The 24256-nt window shown below is 41.2% G+C and overlaps 1 protein-coding gene across 4 annotated transcripts in view; it reads left to right on the top strand.

The window, feature by feature from the left end:
* Positions 1-24256, top strand: part of LOC138759042 (semaphorin-6B-like) — a 480615-nt gene that overhangs the window by 333848 nt on the left and 122511 nt on the right. For all 4 annotated transcript variants that reach the window (XM_069928857.1, XM_069928854.1, XM_069928856.1 and 1 more), the window contains 2 exons: positions 1821-1883; positions 12862-12963. In XM_069928857.1, the coding sequence (XP_069784958.1) occupies positions 1821-1883; positions 12862-12963 (165 nt within the window). The remainder of the gene's footprint in view (positions 1-1820; positions 1884-12861; positions 12964-24256) is intronic.

The raw sequence follows: 24256 nt of genomic DNA, 5'->3' as shown, positions 1-24256 counted from the left end.
AGAATTCAATACAGTCAACCAGTTTACCTACCTCGGCTGCACCATTTCATCTGATGCAAGGATCGACAAAGAGATAGACAACAGACTTGCCAAGGCAAATAGCACCTTTGGAAGACTACACAAAAGAATCTGGAAAAACAACCACCTGAAGAAACACACAAAGATCAGCGTGTACAGAGCCATTGTCATACCCACGCTCCTGTTTGGCTCCAAATCATGGGTCCTCTATCGGCATCACCTAAGGCTCCTAGAACGCTTCCATCAGCGCTGTCTCCGCTCCATCCTCAACATTCATTGGAATGACTTCATCACCAACATCGAAGTACTCGAGCTGGCAGAGTCCGCAAGCATCGAATCCACACTGCTGAAGACCCAACTGCGCTGGGTGGGTCACGTCTCCAGAATGGAGGACCATTGTCTTCCCAAGATCATGTTATATGGCAAGCTCTCCACTGGCCACCAAGACAGAGGTGCACCAGAGAAGAGGTACAAGGACTGCTTAAAGAAATCTCTTGGTGCCTGCCACATTGACCACCGCCAGTGGGCTGATCTCGCCTCCAACCGTGCATCTTGGCGCCTCACTGTTCGGCAGGCAGCAACCTCCTTTGAAGAAGACCACAGAGCCCACCTCACTGACAAAAGACAAAGGAGGAAATACCCAACACCCAACCCCAACCCACCAATTTTCCCTTGCAACCGCTGCAACCGTACCTGTCTGTCCCGCATCGGACTTGTCAGCCACAAACGAGCCTGCAGCTGACGTGGACTTTTTACCCCCTCCATAAATCTTCGTCCGCGAAGCCAAGCCAAAGAGACCTAAGAATTAGAAACAAAATCTGAAACCCTGGGGGGGGTGACTTCCTTAAGTTCTTTAAATTCAAACAATAAATTAAAAAGGTAAAATAAATTGAATATATACTTAAACCATTTAAATGGCTGGTTGTTGTAAACAATTTAATTTGATGATTCACCTTTCTTGGTTGCCTCCAATTCTTGAGACTTCAGAAGCAGATGAGGAAGTACGTTTTTATTAAAAGACTTCTGTTGCCCAGGTTATACTTTCAATCAGTAATGTAATTTGGTTCTTGAAATTTTCAGACCTTTGTGCAATATCACATGATAATCAACATAAAACAGCTTTAAATCCATCCTCTGTTTTGTCCATGGAAGATTTACAAACTTCTCTAATCCTGCACAAGCCACGGTTGGTGTAGCGGTTAGCGCAATGCTGTTACAGCGCCAGCGATCGGGACCTGGGTTAGAATCCTGCGCTCTCTGAAAGGAATTTTTACATTCTCCCCATGTCTACATGGGTTTCCTCCAGGGGCTCCAGTTTCCTCTCACCATTTGAAACATACCAGGGGTTGTAGGTTAATTGGGTGTAATTGGGGCAGCATGGGCTCACGGACCAAAAGGGCCTGCTACCATGCTCTATGTCTAAATTTAAGCCATCTACCTTGCTCAAATGCTTATCTATCCATCTGAATTTATCCAAAGCGTACAGGCTTTCCGTTTACCCAAACTGTCAACTCAGTTTATGTAACCTTGTGAGAAAAGCAAAGTTTTGAAACCTGAATCACCTACTTTAAATAATGAAATCCACATATATTCAACAAAACTTGCAATTATCATTCTTAAGTATATCATATTTTCCTTCAAGATTAATATCACCCATATTTCATTGAGAAGTCTTTCACAGATTATATGGAAAGATCTTGCAGCAAGATAGAACCAATATAAAGATATGTTATTTTCCCATTAAAAGAAGCTTTTTCCTTATTATCACTTTGTAATCTCTTATGGCTTTCCTTTATCCTCAGAAACTGACATGGCGATCAAATCAACATGACATTGATATCTGCAGAATGAAAGGCAAAAATGAGGTACGTTTGAAAACAAATTAGCATTATTTTAAGTTCAGCAACTGTGTCACATTATGCCTGAAGGCCAGTGTCTTCCATTTTTATTATCTGTGAATTATTTTTTCAAACATGATTTATTAGCTGTCTGTGTAATTGGTTTTGCAATTAATTATTTCTAGTTCGCTGATCAAAACCGAGGCATCTCAAAATTCAAGGAAATTCAATCTTCTAATTCTATTACACATTTTTCTATGTTCAAGTGACCTCTCACTGAGTGGCAGCAAAGGAGTGAGTCTGCATATCAATTTGACTAGTACTAAGGGGAGACTAAGCTACATCAGGGCATCACATATATGACAACTGACAGCTTTGCATTGGAGACCCCACCACTACTGACATTGCTGATGACCCATTGGTGGAGGTTAAGAACATGGAAGATTACAGTGCAGGAGTAGCTCCTCACCCCACGATGCCTGTGCCGAATATGATGCAAGATTATATGCATCCATATATAATCTTCTGGCTTCATGTAAACCATATCCCTTCACTCTCTTCATCTTCGTGTGTCTATCTAGAATGCTATCATCATTGCTGCTTCCTTTGTGTAAAAATCATGCCCCGCACATCTCCTTTGAACTCCGACCTCCTACTCACCTCCCACTCCCACTCCCACCCCCAATTCAAATGCACAATCTTCTAATATTTGACTTTTAACACTGGGAGAAGGATTCTTACTCCTTGCAATCTTCAAAATGTCCATCGGGTCTTCCCTCAGCTTTTGACACTCCAGACAAAACAACCCACATTTCTCCATCCTCCTGCCTCATGCCCTCTATTCCAGGTAGTATCCTGGTAAATCTCTTCTGCAAAAGCTTTCCAAAAGCTTTCGCATCCTTTTCAGTGAGTGACCCAAATTGCTTACAGAATTCCAAATGCAACCTAACCAAAGTTTTATATAAGCTGCAGCATGTCCTTGTCTTATGATAAATGACCCCATCCAATGTAGGTTAGAAGACTTCTCCAATGAATTATGAACATTAATGAGCTCTTTTGTGGATACCATTTCTCATATTCCTTATCATAAACTGTGCTGCCTGTACATTCTGGGGTGAAGGCATTTTAAGGAGAAAATCAAAAGATTTAATTGAAGAATGTTCCCAATAGGGCAAATAGAAACAAGTGTTTCACGGTGGAAGACACGTCCAGCATGCCCAAGTGTGGAGTTAAGGATGCAAATGTTGGGGGAGGGCCTTGATGAAATAGTTGTTGCAAAGGAAGTAGTGATGGAGAAACTAATGGGACTAAAGCCAGATGAATCACTTGGTCCTGATGATATGCATCCAAGGTTTCTGAAGGAAATGGCAGAAGTTATAGTTGATGCATTGGTGGTCATATACCAAAATTCCTTGGATTCTGGGCAGGTCCCGGCAGACTGGAAGACAGCAAATGTCACGCCACTTTTTAAGAAGGGATGTAGGCAGAAGACTGGAAATGATCGGCCAATTAGCTTGACGTCTGTAGTTGGAAAAATGCTTGAAGCCGTCATTAAAGATGAAATAGCGAAACTTTTGGAACGTAAGGGTTCAATCAGGCAGACGCAGCATGGTTTTAGAAAGGGAAGATCTTGTTTGACAAATGTGTTAGGATTCTTTGAGGATATAATGGGTGCGGTGGATAGAGGGGAACAGGTTGATGTTGTATATTTGGATTTCCAGAAAGCGTTTGATAAGGTGCCGCACAAGAGACTTATCAGTAAGTTACAGGAAAGTGGAGTCCGGAGAAGTATATTGGCCTGGATTGAAAATTGGTTGTCTGACAGGAGGCAGAGAGTCGGGATAAATGGGAGTTGGCAGAGAGTGGTAAGTGGGGTGCCGCAGGGGTCAGTGTTAGGCCCACAACTGTTCATCATTTACATTGATGACTTGGAGGAGGGGACAAAATGTGGTGTAGCCAAGTTTGCGGATGACACCAAATTGAGTGGAAGAGCAAATTGTAATGAGGATGTGGAGAGTCTGCAGAGGGATATAGTTAAGCTGGATGAGTGGGCAAAGGTCTGGCAGATGGAGTACAGTGTTAGTAAGTGTGAGGTTATCCACTTTGGCAAGAAAAATAAAAGAGCTGAATATTATTTAAAGGGTGAAAAACTACAGCATGCTGTTGTGCAGAGGGTCTTGGGAGTGCTTGTGCATGAATCGCAAAAAGTTAGGTTGCAGGTGCAGCAGGTTATTAAGAAGCCAAATAGAATGTTGGCCTTCATCGCTAGAGGAATTGAATTCAGGAGTAGAGAGGTAATGTTGCAACTGTATAAGGTACTGGTGAGACCTCACCTGGAGTACTGTGTCCAGTTCTGGTCTCCATATTTGAGGAAAGATATACTGGCTTTGGAGAAGGTCCAGAAGAGGTTTACTAGGTTGATCCCTGGGATGAAGGGGTTGACTTATGATGAAAGATTAAATCATCTAGGATTGTATTCGCTCAAGTTCAGAAGAATGAGAGGAGATCTTATAGAAACATATAGGATTATGAAGGGTATGGATAGGATAGATGTAGGAAGGTTTTTTGAGCTGGCCGGGGAAACTAAAACGAGAGGACACAGTCTCAAGGTTCGCGGGAGTAGATTTCGGACAAAGATAAGGAAAAATAGTTTTTCCCAGAGAGTAGTGAATGTTTGGAATTCTCTAACCAGGGAAGTGGTTGAGGCTGCCTCATTAAACCTATTTAAAATTCGGTTAGATAAATTTTTACATGATAGAGGAATTAGGGGATATGGGGAGAAGGCAGGTAGGTGGAGTTAGGTCATAAATTATATCAGCCATGATCGTATTGAATGGCGGAGCAGGCTCGATGGGCCATTTTTGGCTTACTCCTGTTCCTACTTCCTATGTTCCTAAGTGTTCCCATTGGCCAATTGTTCATGGACTGGAGGACATTTTGGGGAAAAACAAGCAAGCGAACATGAGGAAAAATATTTATATATGACAGATAATTACGGTCTGGAGTTCACAGCTTTCTAGGGAAGGGATAACAAGCTCTGTCAGGACAGATAGAATTAAGTGGAACATTCAGGGAAAAAGTGAAGGACCAGGACCAAGTTCGTTGCTCTATTAGGAGATGGCAGTGATTCATTGGGCCTCCTAAGCTGAAATGATTCATTGAATTCAATGGAGAAGAACAAGGAATAGAAAGATGCACTAATTTATTTGAGCTCTTGTATATTTCATATTGCAACTTAACTACTGTCATGGTTGCAGTAGAGATACTCGTAGTTTGAGTTGATTATTCACCCACTTAAAATTTGGAGTAAGGGCAAAGTTGAGTGGGCATTCACCTGAGCAAAAGACTGGGAGAATACATTGCCAGAGAAGGGCATTAAGTCATAGAGTGCGAGAGGGTCATAAGAGAAGTTGATTGGTTTCTTCAATACGAAGAACTTGAGGGAGGTGGTCAACAGTTAAGGTTATGAACAATCAAAACATTTATATATTCTTTGTTCAAATATGTGCTTAGATTATTGCAAGTTATTTTCTTGTGTGAGACAGTTGGAGTTGTGACTGTACACTACATCATACAAAATCAGGTAGAAGTGAAAAAAATTGGGGAAAGAATCCAATGATTGCTGCTAGATTGTGAGCTATGTTTCCTTTGTCTGACCCTCATTCTCATGGTCATCAAGGACAAAAGTCAAATATTGGCTGCTTGCAAATGACCGAGAGGAATCAGTTCCTGGAAGCACCTCTCATTTCTCGACTTCCACTGCATGCAGGCACTAAAACAGGAGCAAACCTCAACCCTCTGCTCTTGAGGTGTTCTACTTGAAAAGACCCCTGATAGTCATTAATGGAAATAGAAACAGAGCTAGAAATAACATGTAATTGGCTTCTTATTGAGAGGAAATCATGCGGCTCTAAAGTGTTTAAACTTGAGCTTCTGCCTGTTCACAACAAGTGAGTTGAGTAGTTTGCCGATGTGCAATTAACTGTGCATCGCCTGGGCCATGGATCATGAGCTTAGTCACACAGACTGTGAGTGGTATATTCCCTCACGAATGCAACCATTTCGAATTAAATATTTTCGAGTGTTAAAAATAATACTGGGAGTGAAAGAAATTCTATCTCAAATTTTTTTTGAGTACAATTTGAGAACAGCCTTCCCCATCCGTTGCTGCAGTGGCCAATTGATTATTGCTAATGAGGAAGGAGGTATTGCTGAATGATGTGGATCAAGTATGGCAAGTTTCCGAGAGGAGCATTTAGGTGATGGTGATCACAAAATCATAAAATTTACATTAGCTAAAAAAGAAGGAAGATTAATTCAAAGCACAGCACACTGCCATATTATGGAGGTGTTGCATTCTGAGAAAACCGTTCACATTCCCTGGAGAAAAGTTAGAACATAGAACATTACAGACAGGACAAGCCCTTCGGCCTACGATATTGTGCCAACAAAGGTAAACTTATCCTTCCCTACCTCACATTTTGTGTTTAGTTAGTTTTTCTCACATAAATTATTTTTAAATGATTTTTTAATTCTGTAGCTGTAATATTCTAGCACTGATTTATAAATTCCATAAAGGGCAAATTAACGATACCCAAACTGCTAAAAAGGGGGGCTATGCTAGAAATATACAGTTAATCGACCCACCCCCCCCCCCCAAAGAATCTGGCACCTGTGGGGGTAGATGCCAGATAAATTAACTTGCCAGTTGCTTGAAATTGAGTGTTGCGTGGATTGAGGAACTGACTGCTATGGGGTTGGGGTGGGGGGGGGGCAATTTGTCAGATGCTTGAATTCCAGATAATGGAGATTTACTGTATTCAATTGGAGGAAGGTCACAATCAGTGGGATCTGGTCTGGCCCAGGTGAATTGGAACCAAGAGTTGTCAAAATTGAGACAGAACAATGATCGGCTTTAGGGAAGGGTTGTACAGCTGTGATTGGGGCACAGTCCCTTGAGTGGTGTAGGAAGAACAAATAAATGCAGAGCTCCTTGGAGAAGATAATCCATAAAAGGCTGTTTATGACCACTATCAGGTAGGAAGCTGAAAACTAAACATTGATGGAGGAATCAAAATTAAAATGAGAAGGAAAGAAACCATTGGAGAAGAGATTAGTTGCCATCATACACATGATTCTAAGAGTGTTCAATATGTATACAAATAGTGTAAGAGCAGAGTGGGGTACAATTCAGGCAAAAAGAACTTGCAGATGGATGCAGAAGGGGTTGTTAAAGTGCATAATGAGCCCGTTGAATCTGCATTCACCAGGGAAGGAAGTCCCACAAAGCAATAATGAAAGAAGAGAGAGTTTGGGTACTGGAAATATTAAGCATGGAGCATTAGAAAAGTTGACATAAGGTAGATAATAAGGCATGCACTTCTTTGGGTTTTTATCATCCAGATCATAAAGCAAGCAAGTCGAATGGTCCAAACTCAGTGTTCATTCTAAGTCACTTTAATAAGGAAGAATGTAAGGGTGTTACAGAGGATCCAGTAAAATAAATATGAATGGCTCCAGGGATAAGGGACCACAGTTTTGTGGATAGATTACAGAGGCTGGGATGCTTTCCTTAAAACAAAGGAGATATTTAATAAAGCAATACATAAACGTGCTAGAGAAACTCTGCAGGACACACAGCATCTATAAAGAGTAATCAACATAACATTTCAGGCCTGAACCCCTTGTTAAAGCAGGCAGGCAATTGAATTAAGAAGGTAGTGGGGAGGGGAGAGAAGAGGAAGGGACAAGGGGAGGAGTGCAGGCTAACTGGTAGGAGGTCATACATGGATATGGGTTGGGTGGATAGGAGAGAAAAAGATCTGGGAGGTGGTGGGGGAAGTGGTAGCTCTCCAAGCAGGGAGGGAAGGGAAAGGGGTGGAGTTCTGAAGGAAATGAGACAGAGGGACAGGGAAAGAGAGAGACTCAGGGGAGCGGTTCAATGGAAACTGGAGATATCAATGTTAATGCCATCTGGTTGGAGAATGCCCAGACAAGACATTAGGTGTTCCTCCATTTTCCGAGTAGTCTGGGTTTGGCAATGCTTCCATTTCCCACCATTTGTGCAAGTGGGAGGCTGTCCCTGGTGGGAAAGAGGCTGGTGTCTAGAAAGTCAAGTATAGAAAAAAAAGAGAAAAAGAACCAAGAGTGTTATAAAGAAAACTACTTCCTTCGTTGGTATTTGGAATGCACCGATATAGTGAGGACAGGGTTGTTGTTGTGATACCACTCAACCAGCTTATATATCTCCCTTCTGTACGTTTCCTCACTGGGATTCTGCCGGTGACCACAGGGTCTTTGGCAAATTTGTAGATAGCATTTGAAATGTGCCTAGCCACACAGTCACTGTTAAGCTATTTAAGTTATCTCTTCTAAAAAGCAAAGCTCCAATTGCTGGCATGTGCTCTGAACTGACTGACTATACACTGGGGGATGGCCTTTTGGCTTCAGATGGCTTGGTGCCATACTAGGTACTCTTCTTGACTTCTCCTGGGCGGTAGAGCCATTTGAGTTCTATGAACAATGAACCATAATAATATTTGTATATATGCAACATATTTCACATTGAAATGCCTTAATGAGGTTTTAGATAATTAATGCTATGTTGTCAAACAAAGCAATCAGTTGTCAGCAGTAAACGTCGCACAAGGAGCAGAAAAATGAATAACAATTCAGTCTGTTTTGTGTTGATAAGGGGATGAAATATTGACCAGGATAAAGTTCCACAACTTGGTTTAATAAGAGATCTTATGCTTCGAACAACAATTACCGCAGGAATGGGCAGATCCTGCTTATGCAGGGCTGCACTTCACACTATATCGTACTGTCTTTGTACAACTTCAAAAGCTCGGTCTAGTTTTACGAGTTCAGGTCTAAAGGGAAACAAGATCCACAAGTTTATCAGAGATGTAAATATGACCATAAGAGTCCAACTGACATATTAAATTAACAAGCTGGTGTATTTACAGCACAGCATCTTCAAAAACAAACAGATTGCAGGAAAGCTATTTCACTCCCACTCCAAGGGTGTGTGTTACGATTTAAGCTTGGCAGATTTTGGAGGAGCGTGCACATGAATTACCACTGTGTCCAGGGAAGGATATGTGCACGCACATCCTTAATTTCATGTCGCACATATATTTGTTTGATTATTGTGGAAATTTTGGCATCACCCTTCATTCACTTCTAAATAAATCCTAGTTCCTATACAAATGAGGACAATCGTGGATTCCATCTGCCCATTTCATCTCCCAAATTAAACAGACAACATTTGATATTAACCAATTCTATGTTTCATCATTCAATAGCTGGTGTCGGTGCTGCGCAATTGCTCAGCAAAAGGAGGTGAAGGGCGCTCCTTCTGTCTGATAGGCAAGGTGTAGTAGCCTCCCAATCAGGGTCACGTGAAGCCACGGATTGCACGGACGGGGGATGGTTTTTACAAGCAGATTCTCCATACATTGGAATTTATGGTTGTAAAACTAAAAAAGCTGGGCAGATGAATCTGCTGCTCACTGTCCAGGGTTGCCTGTCCAGTGTGGACACTGCAACTGAAGAAGGCAACGGGAAGCCACTTCAGTATTTTTTTCCCTTGTATAATCATGAACTCAACATTGACTATGGCCTCAGCTCAAAGATGGAGCCTTCACCGAATAAGAACAGGGGAGGCAACAACTACAATTCGGAGGGTCAGAAATCATGGCGGGTGGAGAGACACGTACGCCCAAGCCGAACGGCAAGGCACCTGAATGATGAATAATGTTTCATTGACCTAATAAGACCATGCAGACTCAGAGCACCATGTCCCCTTACATTCCCACATTAAAGGGTATCGTCAGTTATTTTGGAGTATTTGGTTCTCCTTATCTCTACCTTCTCTTGTACAGCTCACTTTACAACCCAATGGTCATTAATTTGATTAAATTCTTTCACATCTCTTTTCTGCAGGATGTAGGTTCTTCTTGGCCCTACTCTAAAGTTTTCCTAAGCCTCTAACATCTACTGTAGATCTGTGCTATTATCTTCGGGTCTGATGTTTAAAAGCAAATAGCCCACTTATATTTACTGGAAATGCGGTGTGGTTAACATATGATTTTGAATAGCCACATCACTTTTTCATTTGCTTGAATCGACTTTCAGCCAGGTCCTTCATCCTTGTTAAAGACTTCAATTATTCTCCATAGAATGTAAATTTCATGCACCATTCTGTACCCTAAATCTACAACTGTTTGCAACAAGAAGTAATCATATGAGGACTTTGTTAACAATGATGTGCAAATGTCTCATTTTCACATTGCTTTGTTCCTTAGACTAAACAGACACATGGTGCGTTTAGCAGATTGGAAGTGTGTTAGCAGGGAAAAGAAGGTTGCTGAATCAGCTTAAATGATTGGCGTGCCAGAACACAATGACTTCATTTTGACGTGTGCACGTGTTTTATTTGTCTTTGGGCCTTGAAAATGAAACCTACAGTTTGACCCTCTATCTTTATCTCACTGTCGATCACCACAGTGTGTGTGGAGGTATTTTTTGGATGTATGGTTAAAAACAAAGCCCAGTACATTTTCTGATCACTTTGCTCTTCATTGTGTTGCTTCCAGAACTCCTGAGCAAAACATAGATGAGGTCGTGTTGAGAAATTTAACAGTAAACGTCGGTCAAAATTATGCTACACTTGCACAAAATAAATTTAAATTTTAGAAGGTACAAAGAGGATCTTGGTTGAAATGGAACATGCCTCTCTGGGCTGCATTTCTACCCAGCTAAAATGTAGATTTTTCTTCTCTTTTGTTTAATGTTTGGTTAAAACTATTTTTGCAAAATCAAAAATGAGATCATGCACAAACACATTCCATCGCATTCAATGTCTGTGATTTCTCAATAACATGGTGAACCAAATGTGATGGAGAGAATAGCCTCCTCCTTACATTCGATGATACTCATTACCTTGTTTGAATTAAAGCTCCAGAACAAAGCATTAGTAATAATGCAATTGAGAGTCAAACTACATTCTTGCTCCCAAGGCCCTGGGGTAAAGTTTGAATCCATAACCTTCTGACTGAGTTCCAAGAGTCCTATCAACAGATTACCAACTGGCATGGCTACCCAAACAATATACAGTGCAGATGCTGATCACCTTCCAACAGAGTCATGCTTGAAATTAAAAATCCCCAAATTGTTCATTAATGTTGCATATTGCTGCAAAAAAAAGCAAGCAATTGGCCTGGTGAAGAAAATGTGGCAGTGCTCGCCTTTATCAGAATGAGTGCATTGCAGAATTATTCATTTGATGTGAGGCGCCTTGAAACATCCAGATAAGTCTGTGGAAGTGCTTTGTTGATTTTCTTGTTTTCATCCTTTCCATTTTCATGTGTCTTTGTCATCTATCAGACTTCAACAACATCTTGCCCCTGAGAAACACAAGGCCCTTTCATGCAGTGAAAAAGCCCGACTGTAAAAGCGGAGATTCTCCACCCTTACATCGGGAGACTTACCTCTCTGAACGCGCCATGGCCGGCTCCAAGGCCCTGATTGAAATCCCTCTCGGGGAAGGATAATCGGCGAACCGCACCGCTCCGCCGCCTCACATGAATGTACTGCCAGCAACCCTCTCCCCTCTTTCCCACCCACTCTTCCACCTCCCTCCATGACACCTTTAGGACAGGGGTGGCTGGCAGGAGCCGTCAGGTCAGGAACAGCCGGTGGGAGCCGTCAGGTCAGGGCAGGGGGTAGCCAGTGGAGGCAGTCAGGGCAGGGGGACTGTCGGGGCAGGGGCGGTCAGCAGAGCCATCAGGGGGAAGCCAGAGCAGCCCCACCGGCCACACTGGCACCTCACGAGGCCGCTTCAGGCTCAAAACGCGGCAGAGCCATGGCTGTCTTCCCTACCCATAATCCCCCACGCAGCTGGAACTGCTTTGCGTTTCCCACAAAAGGTTCCAGCTGCGTGGGGGATTATGGGTAGGGAAGACATCCATTGGAGTGGTTCCAGCTGCGTGGGGGATTATGGGTAGGGAAGACAGCCATTGCCCTGCTGCATATTTATGACGAGCGGCGCCACGGCAATAGTTGCCCCGCCTCCATTGGCTCCAGAGAGCAATACGAGGTGCCACTCAACATGAATGCAATGCAAGAGCAGCCTTTTAGGATGAAAGATAAGTTTATTCCCTCCATGCTTATAGTCAGCCTCCAAGCCAAGGATTGACATAAAAGGGCCTAGAGTCACCTTCCAGGGGTTTTGCATTTCATAGGCAAGCAGCTAAGTCAACGTAGCTGAACAACTGTGGAGTTTACAGTAACATTCAACTGTCCTTTCCTATTTGAGCAGATTTCCTTTTCCATTGATTCTTGATTTGTGGTGTCGGGTGGAGTGATCATTATTGTCCATTGCTAAGCATTAGACCAGAATGTTGCTTGGAAACTCAATCGCGGTACACAGTTCCTTCTCAGTGTGATGAGATTAAAAATCGATCTTTCCCAGAGCAAATCATGATAATGAACCTTTTCTTGATCATTTTAAATTTCTTCAGAAATTCAGTCAGACTTTTACAAAGCCCAGACTTCCCAAGAAGGGAGTGCTATCCCATTCTTCTTCACATCCCTCCAGGATTCCAATTGGACTTTCATCCTCATCCTTCCGGTTTTATTTTTCCTGACCACTCTCTTCAAGCAGCCACTAACCAGATCAAGTCATGGCCACGGGTCTTAGAGATTCTTCCTCCTCTCCTTTTACAGACTCAATCTTTAATCACTGATCATGGCACGGTTCATGTGATGGTTAGTGATTGGGATCACACTGTCTGTAAGGAATTTGTACATGTGCCCTGTGTCTGCAGGGGCTAAAATGTACCAGGCGTTATAGGTCAATTGGGTGTGATTGGGCATCACGGGCTCGTGGGCCGGAAGGGCTTGTTACTGTGCTGTATGTCCTTCCACCACTGGCCCAAGCACTGGCACTAAGGGAATTGTTTATAGGTGTTACATTTTCTTTTTTTTTCTCTATTTTCAGGCAGAATGTCGGAACTTTATCAAAGTACTTCTGAAGAGGAATAACAGCATGCTTTTCATCTGTGGGACGAATGCTTACAACCCAGTGTGTGCTAATTACACAGTAAGTAGCTGCTGTCTACTGCATTATTCCTGTAGATGCTGGTATACCTGTCGAGACTCCCAACTTGAGTGTAGGATAGGCAGAGTAAACATTAACAAAGGTCTTTTACTCATTATGAGAGTGTCACAGAGAAGAAGGCATCGGCACAAGGTAAGAGGTGGGAGTTAGAGGGGATCTGAGAGGGAAAGGTTTTTTTTTGCCACACAGAGGGAGATTGGAGTCTGGCACATACTGTCCGATGAGTTGGTGGAGGCAGGTGCTCTCATGTCATTTAGAAGCATTTAGCCAGTGGTTCTTAACCTTTTTATTTCCATTCACATACCACTTTAAGTAATCCCTATGCCATCAGTGCTCTTTGATTAGTGTTCTATAGCGAGCTCTCCACTGACCACCGTGGCAGAGGTGCACCAAACAAGAGGTACAAGGTACAAGGACTGCCTAAAGAAATCTCTTGGTGCCTGCCACATTGACCACCACCAGTGGGCTGATCTCACCTCAAACCGTGCAATCAATGAGGATGAAAGTTCGGCGGGCAGCAACCTCCTTTGAAGAAGACCGCAGAGCCCCCTCACTGACAAAAGACAAAGGAGGACAAACCCAACACCCAACCCCAACCCACCCATTTTCCCTTGCAACCGCTGCAACCGTGTCTGCCTGTCCCACATCGGACTTGTCAGCCACAAACTGACGTGGACATTACCCCTCCATAAATCTTCGTCCGCGAAGCCAAGCCAAAGAAAAGAAGAAAGAAAGATTACTTAAGGTAGTTTGTCAGTGGGAAGGGAAGGTTGAGAATCACTGCTCTAAACCCAATTGTTACTGAAATATTTTGGGTGAGAAAAACTGTTATTGGCCCATTTCCTTTGGGGTTCTGAAACTGTCCACAAAATGAGTCAATTAGGTCCGATTAAAACAGTGATTTTCAAACTTTTTATTTCCACTCACAGAGCACCTATGACATAGGGATTACTTAAAATGGTATGTGAGTGGAAAGAAAAAGGTCGAGAACCATTGATTTAGACAATCTGCAAGGATGCAAGGCTGCAGACCTATCATGTTAAGGGTTAATATGAATGGTTTAGGTAAGTGCATGGTCATGACAGGGTCAAGGGTCTATTATTGAACTGTATGGCTGGATCTGCAACTCAATAAATCCGTAACGGTTCATCATCTGGATTCTTCACAAAAAAAAACATTGCTTTTCATGTTTTCTAACATTTTTTTTATATTACATTAAGAAGCCCTGTCAAACTGCCATCAATTCTTTCCCTCCACTCCCTTAATTTGCCCACAAACCCCTGTCCCCCACTCCAACCCTATCTCTGCCTCTCAATCCCATCTCCCTCTACTGATTATTCTCTCCCAGCCACCACCCAAGGCTGAGATTGACAAATCTCTGAATCGCAAGTGAAGCCATGATTTGGGGAACCAAGCAGTAGAGAAGGCATGGGGATCAGCTGTGATCGTATGGGACAGTGAAGCAAGATCATCAGTTTGCTACATTCGCTGATATGCTGGAAAACCCTGTTAACTTCCAGACGTACTCAAAAAAATCAGGGAAATTTCTACACAACAAAATCATTTAGGTGAATGCCTTGAGCAAACAGACAAACGTGCTAGAAATTGCAGCTCTGAAGAATTGGTTTTGGTAAAACTTTAAAAGTGTAATCCAATTTTGCACCATTACCCTTCTTGTGATATGGGCACACTGTGTTTACACTTGTAGAGATATAAACAGGGTAGGTAGATGTGCTACAAGAGATAAAGCAACAAAAGACTCTGTCATTTAAAAACTGTAAGGAGAAGGTTTCTGGTGATATTCCTGGCCCCTGGTTATTGATTCCCCCTGTGGATGTGTAAATAAATACCTGCTTCTATTAGAAATCAATTAAATTTATTGCCATGAACAAGTCAGGAAATTTGTTGTTTTTAAGCAATATCACAAAACAAACATTCATATAAACCTACTTGCATATTACATGTATAACGTCTTGTTGGTTTGTAAACCCTTACTCAGAATATTTAAATATTTAAGAAACATTTAGACAGATACATAGATAGGTTAGGTTGAGGATATGGGCCAAACAGGCAAGTCAGACTAGTGTGGGCTGGACATTTTGGTCAGCATGGGCAAATTGGCAAGGAGGGCCTGTTTCCACGCGGTATGACTCTGTGACTCTAATCTGAATCATTTTGATAGACCTGCCACTGATTCGTTAGCTACCAAAAACATTCCATCATTTACCCTCTCTATAAATGTCACATCACTTCCACTATGGCAGGGTAGGGATTAAGTTTCTTGGACTGCAGGTGAGAATTCTGGACCATTTATCTAAATGCATGAGTTCAGATCTCGCCATAGCACCTGGGGAATCAAAGCAATTAAGTAAAATGGAGAATTTAAAAGCAACTTGTCTCATTAACTATTAAACATCAGGATTGTTGTTAAAAACCCACCTGGTTCAGGTATGTACTGACACTTAACTGCCTGCTCAGATCAAGAGCAGTTTGAGATGGGTACTGAAAGCTGGCATCGCCAGTGAGACCAGTGTCCTGCAAATATATTAACAAAATGCCAGGCTCAAATCCTCTATTATGCGGAGAAGATCAGGCCGGCACTGGAACTGGACTCAGCATCTTCAGCTTAAAGAGAAGTCAAAGGTGCACGTCCCCAAATGATGGACAGCCAAAAGTTATGGAATGGGTGAGGTGGGAGAGGATTTGGCTGTTGTTGGCTGTGGTCATTCTGATGTTAGAATCAGTGTACTCTCCAGCCATGCTGAAGTATTTCACACAATCACAAAAAATGGGCCCTTTTGACCTATATTATCCATTCAACTGTGATGTCTGTCTCTTCTGATCCCATTCTCCTGCATAAGGCCTGTATTCCTCTATACCTTTGCTATCCAAATATTTGTCCAAATGCCTTTTACTGATTGGATTTGTGTCTGCTTTTACACCCTCTACCAACTGCTCATTCCAGACAGTTCAGTCTCTTGAATTTCCCCCCTCTTTAAATGTGTGCTCTCTGCTGCCCAGGGGAAAATACTCTTTCACTATCTATGCCGCTCATAAACCCAGATTTAAAAAAGTCTCCTTAGATACAGTGGTTCTCAACTAAGGCCCACCTGGCCTCTGGCTTAACATGCCATGACCCACTAGTGGCAATGACTGAGCAATATTTTCAAGTCAAAGGCAGCTCTTTTAAGAAACACATCTTTATCTATTTTAAAGTATTTTATTCAACATTTTTAAAGACCCACATGGAAATGTGCTATGGCCCACCAGTGGCCTTGGCCCACTGGTTGAGAACCACTGCCTTGGAACTATAACCCATCATTCCTGATGAGCCTCTTCTGCGCTCTCACTACTTCCTGTGGTGTGGCAACCAGAAATGTGCACAATATTCCAGGTGCAGTCTAAGCGATGTTTTATACGGTGACAATATGACAACCTTAATCTTGTACTCAGTGCCTTGGCCAATGAATGTGAACATGCCAAGTGTCTTCTTCACTTTTCTACCACCTGTATCACCACTTCGATCTAGCAATGAAGTTGCACCCCAAGATCCTTGTGCATATCAACACTCCTAAGATCCCTGCCATTTACTCTATACATCCTCTCAGAATTTGATTTCCCAAAGGGCATTACATTTCCTTGTCTAAATTAAATTTAATCTGCCCCACTCTGCCCAACTTTCAACTGATCTTTAGACAACCTTCTTCACTACCTAGGACTTGACAAATTTTCATGTCATTTGAAAATTTACAATTGCAGCTCCAACATTCTCAACCAGGTCATTTATATCGATGACAAATAGCAAAGTTCTCAGCACCAATCGTTGCACCACAGCTGTTCGTTACAAATTTTCAGTCGGAAAAAAGCACCCAACCACCACTTCCTTCTCGAACCAGACCCTTAAGTTCACTTCAAGTGTCCATTTTTCCACTCATCCTATCATAGGACAATTCATCCTCTCCACATATTCTTATCACCTTTCCCCAGATTCCAGACTCACCCGATTAGTCCCCTTACTGAAAAAACTTTTTTTTCATTTACCACTGTAACTGAATATTTATTACCTATATCTCTTTTATATTTATTATGTCTTTCCATAGACAATTTAATCTACATTTTCTTCTACAAAGTGTCAGTTTGGCTGAAGCAATTGAGAATTTCGGTTCACATGTACATTGAACTTATGTATATGGCAATAAACTTGCTGTCATCATTTTCATCACCCATTCATTTGGGTGACTGGTTAACTTACCAAGCTGCATGCCTTTAAGATGCGGGAAGGAAATGGAGCAGCAGCTATTGGAGAATGCGCAAAATCCACACAGGCTGCTCTCCGAGGAGCACCATTGGCACTGCTCTAATAAAAGGACGCATCTGTCACTCATTCACGTTTCACGCGGATGGATGCAGCGTGTTTTATCAACCATGCCCTTATGTGTGACGGGAGTGACATAATTTTTCACAGGAAGCTATTGACTCTGGCCTTTTAGGTTAAATTGGTGCAGTTACCTTTCAAAACCCACTGGTAACCATCTCTCTGTGCATTATGGTATATAAGCTCTCCTGCTTATACTGGGTTCAGCTAGGGTCACAGCATGAATACATCTACCTTGATTTGTAGCTCTAGCTTTGAGAAACAGAATTGCAATCCGTGTTACCCACTTCCCCACTGAAAACTCATGTTTCTTCATCAGGATAGATGGTCAGAAAATACACTCCCCAGAGTGGGTTTCCCCAAGATTCAGTGGAAAGGATTTTCCTTTGTCATCCTGTGGTAGAATGAAAATGAGCCACGGTTTTCCAGTGCGCTAAAATGATCCATTCACCCCCACTAGTTGGAAAGCACGCTCTTGAAATTCACATACCAAATTTTGCAAGTCACCAGTGTGTCCCTTCTCCCTGAAATACTAACAGTGTCAGCAAAGATGCTAGAGATCTTGGGATTGTGCAGTTCTTGTTAGTGTTTACCTTGGATTTGCAAGAAAGCAGATGTTGATATTCCAGTTCTTTCAGAGATCACAAATTGTACAAAAGAACTCCTCTTGCAATGATGCGGTAGCAAAGTATGCTGGGTAAAATATCCAACCAGGAGCTGAGTGAGGATCTCGGATCCTAATCAAACTAGGCTTAAGCATTCGAACTTCCCCCTCCCCAAGGAAAATACTGCAACGTGCGACAGTAAATGTTGGCAACACCTCAGGATGACAAGCAACGATAAAGGACATCTCATTGTATTCACTAGTTGGCATCGTTTTTCAAAAGAGCATCCATTTTTTTTGCTTAATCTTTCACAGGAATTGTATTTGTTGTTTGCTTCTTAATAATTGTTTTGAAATCCTCTCATGACAATATCATTCATAATGGGCCTAATTTTAATAATAACTCTGCGATTCCAGAGAGATCTGTGCATCGCCCATTCAGATTGACACACATACTAAAAACTGTTTTATCGAAACCAGTGTCTCTTCAGTTATTTTCAGGGATTTTATTGATACAGCTATAAATCTGAGTAGGAAAACAACTTTGATGAAAAATTGTAAGCATATAATTGCCCATATAGTACTTGCAACACTCCATAGAAAGGTAAAGACACTAAATATATCTGATCTCACTGCTACCTTCTTAAATTGTTCCATGTTTTGTCCTAGTCATATGTGTCTTCAGAATTAATTGACACAAATAAAGCACAAGGTTAATGTGAGTTTTATCTCTCGCTGAACTTAAGTAAACATTTTGAAAACTGTGTGTTTATAAAAATTGAGGTCAGCTAAAAAGATATCATTCTGTTCATGACAATAATTAAATGCAGTATTGATTGTCCTAGAGAAAGGGATTATGTTTCCTTAATTTACTTAATTGACCATAAGTCTCTCAAGATCTGTCACATTAAGAATTACGTTAACATTTTATAAATTCTCCTAATTATAACCAGAGAATATTTCTCTGTATGAACGAAATTATATTTTTAAAGAAAAAAGATTGCAGGAATAAAGATACCCTTGTTCCCATTCTGAAGCGTTCAAGAGCACGGATGATTGGGATGGAATTTGTCCGTTTATTTATACAGGGAATGTGACAACTGTTTACCTAATCAGGTAGCTGTTGATGGTGGGCTGAAGGATTGCATTTCCCTCAGACCTTCAGACAACACAAAGGCCTTGTCTGTCATTCAGTGTTGCATGAAACCAGAAAGGGTATGGGGTAAAGACCAATGTTGGTAATTACTGACTCTACATGAAAAATAGAAGTGGAAAATAAACAGTTGTAACCAGGTGAATTGGATCCGAGTTGAGCAGAGTGGGAAGAAACAAAGAATAATGGTTTCTGTGTCTTTATGTAACTGGAAAGCTGTTTCTAGTGAGATTCTACAGGGCTCAGTACTCAATCCCTCGATTCTTGTAATATATATTTAATGATTCAGACTTAATTGTAGGGAGGATGGTAAGGAAATTTGGGGATGATATAAAAATAGGCTGTGCAGTTAGCAGTCAGAAGGAAAGCTTTGAGACTGTAAGGCAATATTGATGAAATATTTTTAAAAATGTACAGGTGCTGGATATCGGAAGCCAAACAAAGGAGAAAACACTGGAAACATTCAACAGCTCAGGCAAATTCTGTAGAAACAGAGTTTATGCTTTAGGTCCAGGACTCTTGATCAGAAGAATGTCTGGTCCATTTAATCCCGATAAAAATCAGGAGCCTAATTGAGCTCCTACTTACTTATGTTCTTCTTAAGTACAAGAGGTACCTTGAAGTGTATGTCATTGATCACCAAATGAAATAGAACAGGTTTAAAAGATGTGAATACATTTCTTTATTAACTGGGAGTAGGATGTGTCCAAACTGTACACTACTTTGATTAGGCAACAGACTGAATATGGTGTTCACTTTTGGTCATCACATTATATCCAAGCTGTGATGACTGTGGTGAGAATGCAGAGGAGATGTATGAAGACGTGAAAAATTGTGGCCAGAAGGAAAGATCGGATATACTGGAGTGGTTTTATTTGGAACAGCAGTGGCAGTAGGGAGAGGCATTTGCGGCCTTGACAGATTATGTGGAAAAGACATTTGTCTTTGCTGAAGGTCAAAAATCAAGAAGTCCCGACTCAATTAGAGAGGAGCCGTGGATTCTTTTATTCAGAGGGTTGTAGGAGCCCAGAACTTAGTCCCTCGAAAGGTGGTGAAAGCAGAGACTTTCATCATGTTCAAACAGTACTTAGTTGTGATAACCTGTGGAGCAACAAACCTTGTGTTGGAAGGTGAGATCCAAATAGGTGATTAAGGCAGAATGGTCTCCAACTGCACATTATGGTTTCCAAGTGGGTTAGCAGATTGTCATCAATAATAAACCCCCATGAATTTGATGTCACAAATTGTTCAGAGTACTGAGGAAAGCCATTTAGCCATTCAACACCAAACTAGCTCAAACTCCCTTTGGAAAAACTACAGTTGAATCTCCCTCCTCTGTACCCCTCATTGCGAATTCCAGACTTCAACCAATTACAGCGTTAAAAAAAATTATCTTTTGACTTATTTTACCAGCCACCTTCATTCTTTACCTTTGATTCTTGAACCCCTCCCTCAATCGGAACACTTCCCTAGCTATTCGCTCACTACTCTTCAAGATTTTAAATGATCCGATCCACTCACATAGCTAAAGTTTCTCATCCCTGGAGTTATTTCAGTAAATCTCCACTGCACCCCCTCAAAGCATTCACATCTTTCCTCACCTTTGTCTGCCACCTTTCTGCCCAATCTACTTGCTGCTGCCCTCTTGAAATTTCACCATGCCTCAAGTTTTGTTTCATCTGCTAACTTCTAAATAGTGGCCTATGCCATCGAGACAAGGCCATCAATAGAAATAAAGAAATGCAATGATCCTCTTACTGAGCCCCAGTCCAATAAAAAAATATTTCACGTCAGCTTTCAGTTTCCTATTACTTAGTCAAATTTCTAACCATTTTGTGTGTTCAATGCTCCATTCATTGCCTTTCAGTTGTGTAATATCTCAAACTGACAGTGTGCCTTTTCCAGAAATAGACACACAGCATTGTGTTATTCAAATGTGCAGAAATATAACTCAATACTAAATGATTACATTGGACGACAGCTTTTTAGAAGTTTTGCTTCCTGAAAAGAAAATGGGGATTATGATAGACAACTTCAAGCTGAACACAAAGATAATTTTGGATTTGTGATATCATGTAGGAACTTGGAGAAACATTTTTTGTATTTAGTATTTCTAATTGCTGGTGTTGCTAGAATGGTGCTGGCACATTGCGTTAATTAAACTGACATTAAAAAATTTTGACGCAGATTTTCGTTTACATCTCGTGTCAGTGTCCAATAATGGGCGGCCAGCCTTGATGGATTCCAGTTGCCCTGATTAAAAAATGGTCGCAATGTCCTGGTGAAACCTTTCACCGTCTTTGTCACTGACGGCACCAGGAAAGACATCCAAGTGCAAATACAGAAAATAAATTTTCAACGACATGTTGCATTTCATGGTTTGTTGGCTTGAGGCATGTTAAAAATATAACAGGAAATCATAAAAATAGGTTATATTTTAAAAACAGTACTTGATGGGGACATTTTAAGGTGATTTTCGTGATCAGAATCCATAAAATACACCCAAAAGTATTCAGGAAGCAAAATCTTCATTGCCCAGTGTAATCTGTACACTCTCATGCCTTTGCAAATCCTTTCAGTCTTATTTTATCTATAAATTACATTTGCTTTTAAAAAGATCAATCTGACAAGTAGTTTCTGGCTCCACATTGAAAAACTATGCTTTTTGGGAAGAGTAACATGATTGGTCCTGGAGTTGGAGGCTTAAATTCTCCTTTGAAATCTGAAGAAAGCAATAGGACATCAAGCGTTTCACTCCTAATCTGTCACTTAATATGATTGTGGAATTGAGAAAATAAAATTTATGCAGGTGGATTTAATGGAAGAATGTAATAGATACTTGAAACTGCCGGGATTAATATTACATTACCACGAGCATGGATGGAACACAGACTGAAAAACCTGAGGTTAGTTTACATGAGCTGTAAATGGAACAAGCTCAGATGATGATGGTGGGGTGAAAAGATTCTGAGAGTCATTCAGCATGGAAAAGGACCCTTCAGACCACCAAGGTTGTGCCAGTCCATCAAACACCTGTTTGCACTAATCTTATATGTTGTTTTCCCCAGACAGGAGTTATAGTGAGTTAGATGGATAAATGCATGAATATGCCCTTCAGCTGATGATCAAATAACCCATTTATACAAACACCAACTGAGCTATTTTCTTTCTCCCAACATTTCCACCAACTCCCCTTAGATCGTGTCACTTAAATACACACTAAGGCCAATTAACCTCTCTTCTTCCACGTTTTGGGGTTTGGGAGGAAACCAAGAGTACCTGATGGAAGTCCACATGATCACAAGGAGAATATGCAAACTCCACACAAGCAGCACTGGAGGTTAGTCGCGAACCCAGGTTGCTGGCACGGTGACACATAGGCTCTGTTAGCTGCAACAGTGTGCACAATCAAGAACAGATTGCTTATTTCCTCCGCAGTCCACTCTGATCACAGAATTCAATTATAGTGAAACAAGGTTACACGCACCTTTTGTTTTGACCACAAACTTGCTGGACCTGAGGTTCGTGCACAACAGGACAGCAGTGGGCTCAGAACAGTAAATGAGTTACAATCCAAGTATTACACTCAAAGCCCAGATAAGTTACGGTCTTGCCTTCATGAAAATCACAGACTTCTGGTCAATTATGCTCAATTAAGTTGACGGATCCTGATTTAACTGGAGAAATTGCATCCCTCCTGTACCAATTACAGCCAGTTGTTTTCCTTTGTCACATCTCACTGCTTCATTAGTTTGTTTAGATCATTTTTGCTCAACAGCAAATTTTCCTTCTGTTGTTTAATAAGTCCACAATGTTTTTTTTCTAAAAGCAAATTCAGTGAACAATAATACTGAAAGACTGGAATGGAAGCAAGAGAATAGATTTAGACGAGATCGATTATGTAGAGCAAAACTAACCTTTGGAACCAAATGCTCGCTTTTGTACAGTAAAGTCCATGATTCGAACAGCAGTACTTGTTATGAATTGAACTTGCTCTTTCTATTTCTCTTCAGGTTCAAGTTATCTAACCATGAGTCCACATTATATGGCTAAGTTCTCATTCATTAAAATGTTTATTTGATAATCCCTTCATTTTCGATGCACAGTTTCCCCCTTAGTTAATGCCATTTGTTTCACTGAGATTTTAAGATATATTTTCTCTATAATCAACCCCACAAAAGCAGAAGGGTGATCCTGAGAAGCATTTATAGATGAATCTGTTGGATTGAGCTTCTCATTCACCGTTGTTTCAACCAAGAATTACGATTGACTCATCCAGTGCTTTGTGGGCTCTTTATATTCGCCAAATTCATAATGACTAGGAGATTCAATGGACCCAGATCAAGGGAAGAGACAGAACCAGGAGGTAGGAGTGGTAGTGGTTTTTGACATGTCTTGTCTTAATTTAGAAAAGATTGGGTGTTCCACGTTGTATACTAACATTAATTTTCATAAAATCTGGAGTCCTTTTAAGGTCTATTTTCATGCTCTTTAGCTGCTTTTCTTGATCATTGAATGTATTTATTTACATACCTGTTTTTTCCTTCACTTAGTAATGTTTTATAGATTCAGGATAACTATATTACCTTTAATTTTATGTCAAAGGGATCCGAGAATTTTTTTTGGTGGGGAGGGGGGGTTAGAGTTCTTTGGGTTTTTTTTTTATTTTTTGTCATTCTGACAACATTGTACGGGGAAGGGGGTATAGCACTATTGTTTTATATTTGGAATTGTACTTTTTATTCTTCATATGTGGTAACCTTGTGTTTTCCATACAATGTGTGCTTGTTCTATAAAACTCGATAAAAAGATTGAAAGCAAAGAATGGTGGGTTGAGAGGCCAGGTAAGATACCAATCCACTTGCCACCGCACTGCGTGGTAACAGGAGAAGAGTCACCCGACATGGTCTAATGTCCTATAGTCACTCATTGTCCATGACCGCGTTATAACATTAGTCACGAGTAAGGTGCCAGAAGCTATCTGATACAAGACTGCACCCCACCATGATTAAACATGCAGCAGCGATCGTTGTAAATAAAACATGGAATTGTATCTTTTCACACTGGATAGCTCACTTTGAAGTCAGAATACTTTTGATGTTGGCAAGTGACCCTTGTAGCAAGGAGCAAAAGTCAGGAATGT

This window comes from Narcine bancroftii, chromosome 3 (assembly GCF_036971445.1).
Source record: "Narcine bancroftii isolate sNarBan1 chromosome 3, sNarBan1.hap1, whole genome shotgun sequence".
NCBI lineage: Eukaryota > Metazoa > Chordata > Chondrichthyes > Torpediniformes > Narcinidae > Narcine > Narcine bancroftii.
Note: the sequence above shows the minus strand (reverse complement) of the source record. Positions and strands in the feature narration are given on the sequence as shown.